The sequence below is a fragment of the Sycon ciliatum genome, chromosome 12 (assembly GCF_964019385.1).
Source record: "Sycon ciliatum chromosome 12, ocSycCili1.1, whole genome shotgun sequence".
In the NCBI taxonomy this organism is placed as follows: Eukaryota; Metazoa; Porifera; class Calcarea; order Leucosolenida; family Sycettidae; genus Sycon; species Sycon ciliatum.
The window spans coordinates 16,488,590-16,495,153 of NC_088654.1; the positions used below are offsets into that span (position 1 = coordinate 16,488,590).

The 6,564-nt window shown below is 46.9% G+C and overlaps 1 protein-coding gene across 1 annotated transcript in view; it reads left to right on the forward strand.

Moving 5' to 3' along the window:
- LOC135828034 (uncharacterized) overlaps positions 1 to 6,564 on the forward strand; it is a 28,544-nt gene that overhangs the window by 13,218 nt on the left and 8,762 nt on the right. The window contains exons 6-8 of the mRNA XM_065340469.1: positions 467 to 511; positions 4,600 to 4,716; positions 5,377 to 5,460. Of these exons, the coding sequence (XP_065196541.1) occupies positions 467 to 511; positions 4,600 to 4,716; positions 5,377 to 5,460 (246 nt within the window). The remainder of the gene's footprint in view (positions 1 to 466; positions 512 to 4,599; positions 4,717 to 5,376; positions 5,461 to 6,564) is intronic.

A 6,564-nucleotide genomic window follows, 5' to 3' on the forward strand; every position in this document is an offset into this window, starting at 1 on the left:
AACAACACCCGGTAGACCGCAGTGCCCGTAACTTCGGGGTCCGGATAACCGAGGTATGTGTGTATTTAAAAACAAAAAGCAAAATAGTTTACCCTCTGATCATTTAGCGAGTGCTCAGCGGCGAGATGTTAATTTGGATTGTGCGTGTGAAATAGCAGTGCGCATGTGTTCATAACTACAGTAAAACATATCAAGGCGACCACTCTGACAAGGTGACTACCCGTCCTGGAGGACCACTACAACTAGGTCCAAGGGCTGCTATTTCCAGTCATGTGACCCTGGATACGAAGACCACCTGTAATTGGGGACCACATGTTGAACGTCCGTTGAGCGGTCGGCTTGGACAGGTTTCATAACTAAGCTGTGCTGTATCCACTGTGTCAAAACTGTGCCTGCTATCCATCCAGATAATTATGTTGTTTTGATCTTGTGACTCTTGCCTCCCCCTTGCCCTTACATTGTGCAGAAATGTGTCAAATCTCCTAAATGAAGACCTGGTGCTACAAATATGGTAGGTAGAGAAGGGTGGGTGAGGTCTCCAGTGCATGCATGTGTGGACATGTGTGTGTGTGTGTGTGTGTGGACATGTGTGTATGTGTATGTGTGTGTGTGTGTGTGTGTGTGTGTGTGTGTGTGTGTGTGTGTGTGTGTGTGTGTGTGTGTGTGTGTCCCATATGGTGCAGTGGTATGTGCAGCGATTTCCAAGCGATAGCATAGCCAGCAATCGCATGTCATCTCGTACATTGAAAATCAACATAATTTTGCGAATCGACCTTTTTTCAGGATCACTTTTCAACGAGGACGAAGCAAAGTCGGCCGAACGAAGCCTAGAGGAAGAAAATCACCCTCTCCACTTCACCATCACGATACTGACATAGATACGAGATGAAACAACTAAAAAATTCACAAGAAAACTGTACGACCATCATCGCGCTGACTTTGGTCTGACTTTGGTCTGAGAATTTCTATCACGATCAAAAATGTACGAGGAGCACTCAAAAATCAGCCACAGACGTACCTTTATCGCTCTCTACTCCTTTTTCAAGGCACAAAAGTCGACTCTCCACTTTCAAACCAGGAACCAGACATACCAGTGGTCCTTTTCAGCTGCTCCACGAGCGCAGGAAATGTTCACCAAGGGGCGCAGAGCAGCATCCATTCCAGAAAAAGAGCTAAAATACGAGTGAGACTGCATGCCTGAGTACATGAGTACATGTATGAGTACATGCAGAAAATAGTCAATTTCAGCGTTTCTGCTCCAAACAGCAACTAGCTTCGACTAGAAACAAAGATTACACCAAAGGATCAAACAACAACCATTTTCTGCAGTTTTTTTGCAGATGGCTTCCTTGTGCTTGGCCCAGCACGCCAAAAATCACACCTCGGAGGAGTACAAAAATTACAACTCTCAGATGTCCTTGATTGCTGGCCATGGTTGCGGGTTTGATTCCCGACGATTATGGTCACACATGTCTTTCTTCTCTTTCTCAGACTTCTCCTGACTTTTCTTTCATTCTCCTGGGTGGTTACCAACAGCCAGTGCATGCCGGAGTATGTGGTGTGATGTGTGTGCGGAAAAAAAATGAAAAAAGACCAAAAAGTAAGGATTCACTGGCCAGAAAAAGCCACTTCATAGCTGTGTGGTGTAGACCAAGCTGAATAGTGGCGGTCAATTTTTCAGCCTTGCAAGTTGTTGAATGGTGCAATCCCAGCACAAGCTGCTATGGCTTCTGCTGTAGCATCGCTATCATCGCCTTCGGCGATGGGCGTCCAATGGTCCAATGGTGTGTGTGTGTGTGTGTGTGTGTGTGTGTGTGTGTGTGTGTGTGTGTGTGTGTGTGTGTGTGTGTGTGTGTGTGTGTGTGTGTGTGTGTGTGTGTGTGTGTGTGTGTGTGAGAGAGAGAGAGAGAGAGAGAGAGAGAGAGAGAGAGAGAGAGAGAGAGAGAGAGAGAGAGAGAGAGAGAGAGAGAGAGACACTTCAAGTACAGCAGCATCGCAATAATAATTATAGCAGAGAAATGGTGGTTAAAACACACCTGGCGAAATGGGCAACATAAAAACCATAATTTCTCTGCTACAGTTGTGTTCCGTGAAATCCGACCCGAAGAACAAAACTGTCGCCCTGTGCCAGTTCCGATCACATCACTGTAGAGGAACATGTGTACGTCCAGTCGCAATCGCACTTGTGTCGGTGCGAGAAGGGCTGTGGAACTTGAGGGCGCCAAATTTGCACTCTTGGTTGAATTTCACCGAGCGCAACTGTACATTGCTTGTCATGGCCAAAACATTGGCAAACACCAAATGGCCCAACTTCTGCGAAAACCAGGCTTAGGGTGAAAATCATTTTTTTGACATTGCGCGAAATCGCGCATCTATGAGCGACATCCACATAAACTGCTGGGACCATGGTTGTGTACTCGAATCTCATTCTGAGCACCGTTTTTTCTTCCTTTTTTCAGCCTTTTTTTTGCAAAAAGTCCTCGAGCTCGATTTTTTTTGATCGATCGTTCTTCAAGGAAAGACGAGTGGACAATCGATCAACAGGGCCGAGGACGAATGCGTCTGGTTGGAGTTCTTGCGTGGCACAGGATGACCAGACACACATATAGATACATTGCGACGATCTAATCTGCACAGTGTTTCCTAATACCGCACGCACGACGGTAAGTACAATTCATGTGATTTCAAATTGTTTATGATCTACAACGTCGCGAGAAGGACGGAAATACAGCAATAGCACGACAACCGTTATACCAGGCAGTAACCAACAGTCACCTCCGTCACATTCTCCAGATCAGAAGGCAAGTGAGGCAGTGAACATGAAGAAATAAAGTATGAAAGAATGAAAAGTGAATAATTCAAAAATCTCAGAAACGTTGAACGTAAAAAACACTGAGAACAAGAAAAGTGACTTACTTCGATGGTAAAAGACAAAGCGAATGTTCCTCGTATGGACCTGGCTCTTGCGGAATCAGTCACACTGTGGAACCATGTGTTTGATTCCACAAGGGATGGCTACCTGCTCCTCACCAACCAGCCTCCACGACGGTGGTAAAGTCGCCAAAAATACGAAAGTTGAACATTTTGTGCATGCATGCAATAGAAAATTTGTGCTGAGTATGTCGAGTGGCCATTCGCACAGGACAAAGCCGTTGCGCAAGCTGTGACCCTGAAATTTCGTCCATTGGTAGCGAGGGTAACCCTGAGCTGGAAAGTGTAAGGGATGGCATGCTACACTCCCCCGCATACGCTTGACAGCACGATTTGAGGCGTGGAGTAGTAATATACCAGTATCTTACTACCCCCTGATACCTGATGCATGGACGTCGTCATCTTCATCCCGCAGATTGAAAATGTACAGGTGTCGCGTGATTTCGCGCAATGGAAAAATGATGTTTTGTAAAAAGGTTGTGTCGCGTGGACGCTCGAGTGCAGTGAAGTGGAACCAAAGAGAATCTCGCTTGTTTGAAGAAGTAGCAGTCATGGCAGGAAGGGTTTCAGCAGTCAGGGAAGTCAAAGGGCTTCCGGTAGAATATTCCCTGCTACTTCTCTAGTCACAACGAAGAGTTTTTGAGCTGATCGAACGGATTCCATCTCCTTCACTCAGGGATGGCGAAATTTCTGCGCTAGCTGCTGCTTGCGGAAAATGGTGAAGAAATCGTCTCCAGTTAGAGTCGTGATGGCGATAGCGAGGAGAACCTGGACGGCATCGACCCAGCCAATCGAAGTATGGAGATACTAGCTGTTTCTGGGCCTCACGCAAAGGGAACACGCGCAGCAGAGCTCATACGTTTGCAGCAAGTTCACGAGGAAAAAGGCTAGAAGCGCAGTGTGAAAACTGTTTTGAATTGAAGTCCTTGGCGATGAAGTGCTACTGAATGCCAGGCGAATGAGCGAGCAGATCGAGAGGCCTCCACTCGAGACTTTCCTCGCTGGACAGCTAGCTGCAAGGGATTGTACGGCGTGCCGAGATTTCACTTGCTGGTCAGCACCAAGCAGACACTGCAGCACGCCAGCACACTATCACTATGCGCATAGTACGAACAGTGGAACAGTTTGAAAGGCTGTGTTCTTGCTTGTTTTTGAATAGTTGTACTAGATTCACCCTTCAAAAGGTGCCATCTCAACTGGAGTCGGGTTTCCTTGTGGTGTGTAGCGCCAGAGCATGCCAGTACATGTATGCAGCCCCAGAATGTGCTGAGTGAGGTGCAAACAAAATTCATGCAGAACTGTGCATGGCCACTACAGCCTGCAGCACCAAGGGGCCACAACAAGCCTGCCCCCACATGCCTACCTTGTCATGTCACCTAAACAAAAATCATCCATGTCTCTTCCTTCACTCTGGTGGATCTCTCTTCATTTCTTTCCTGTGATAACAATTTTGTGTTTTTTTTGGATTTTTTAACACAATACCCTGGTGTGTTTGAGATACTTTTAATACCACTATGAGTCGACCCACACCTGTAATATTTTGTCTCCTGACCTCCCATGCCCAGTAGAAGCTGAAAATGGGAAAAAGTCATTTTGTGAAATTTCACCCTAAGCCTGGTTTTCGCAGATTCTGGGCCAAATGTCATGTGCCATGTTTGCCCGCACCAGGAGAGCTGATGACATGAAGGCCGGCAGTGAGGACTCCGATGTTGCCATGGCAGCTACCTTAGGAGTAGAGAAGACATCATCGTCACGCTCTCGCTCTTCATCACTGCATAAGCCAAGGTGAGTGACTGGTTTCAAATACGTTTGGACTCTGGAGGCTAACTAAGGGACTTAACCTTTACAACCCCCCCCCCCCCCCTCTCTCTCTCTCTCTATGATCTATCTATCTCTCTTCCTTTCTTTTTCCCTCCCCTCTCTTCTTTCTATCTTTCTATCTATCTTTCAATCTATCTTTCTATCTATCTTTCTATCTATCTCTGTGCCTCTTCCTCGAGACATAGCTTCACACCAGCTAGCTGGAAGTACGTCCTACCCAATTGTCGCCAGACATGAAAGTGCACGCCTACTTTAAAGCAAGAGGAAGCATTGAGTGCCATGAAAGCTGCTGAAGCCAGTCCACGGGTGACAGGTTTCGCTGTATTCATTTGCTAAATACGAAACCTGGGAACGTGTAAGGTTCGCACTATATGTACAGTCCACTTCGCTAATAACGACGGCGGATATAACGACAATTCGCGAATAACGACAGAATTTCCATACCCAGGGCAAAGTCCCATCTAACTGTAATACACATAATGAGATTTTGGGTATAAGGACACTTCGCGAATAAGGAAACTTTTCTGATGCCCCGCCGAGTGTCGTTATATGCAAAGTTGGCTGTACATGGATAGTTTGTAGAATAGCAATCAGGTGAAAATCCCACGTCGTTCTGTACTTCAGGAATGTGTCGGAGCTATCCAGCACCAAGACGTCTGGTGGTCAGAACTTTCGACAACGAATACGCACCTTGTCCTCCAAGTCCAGGTAAGTTGCTGGTAGATCTGCACGGATTGTTTTTTACTAAAAGCCATGTGGTGCACGCAATGGGAACATGCAGCAGCCATGGTGCTGGGGGCCAGGTGCTCCGTCGACCATCTGGTCTCGACATCGTCACGCTCTGGACGCACCAGATAAATGGAAGGAATGTGGATTAGTATGCTGCGATGCATCATTCAAGCACACACAGGCCTGTTCCTCCCGTTGTGGCAACAAAGAATTGGATTGAGTCTTTTTCTCCAGATTCTTGGCGTTTTGTTAAATTTTTTGTATTGAGATTTTGTAGAATTACAGATGGAGCGGACTCGCTCCCTTCTATTTACACTGCAACGTTCGAACACATTTTCGTAGTTAAAACAACGTTTCGGCATATAGCCCTCATCAGGTTTGCAATGATGTGCACTCTACAAAGGAGCAGCAAATATACTGTGCTGTGCTGTGTTTGCGCCAAATGTGTCAGCTACAAAGGTGGCGAAAGGGATTGGTGATATATTAATATCCAGATACGATAATATATTCACAGTAGTGCCCAGCCAGCATTAGTGTTTACTTGCGGCCGCAAGTTGCGGATTTCAACAGCTTCTCGCAGTTTTCTGCTTGCTCTGTCGCCTGCCCTTGCCAGGACTGACACAGCCGAGAACACACTATCCGCAGCAGCTATACTCTCGCCAGAATGTTTGTCGCGCACGTGGTCACCCCATGGCTTATCGAGAGTGCGACGGCGTGCCTCGCCATTGTGCTCCCGAATTCTTGTTTCCAAGGAGCGTTCCGTCTCCCCAACATACGTTTCCCGGCACCATTTGCATTGCAATTCGTAGACTACATTCTTTGTCATACATACTCGTTCGCCTCCAGACTGACAGGTAATGCAAGGCCCTAGTGGACGTCCTCTTCGTCTTTTTTCAGTAATGTTGGGCTCGTTTACGCACTTGGGTGGTGACAGCGCCGAACGGCACAGTTGACGCCTGAGGCTGCCCGAGTGCTCGTATACGACACGTACCGGCAACTTGTATTTCCGTATTGCTTTGTTCACATGGTGGTGTACTTCATCGGACTTGAACGGTAGTTTAAGGAAGGCAGAGCGAGGATTAC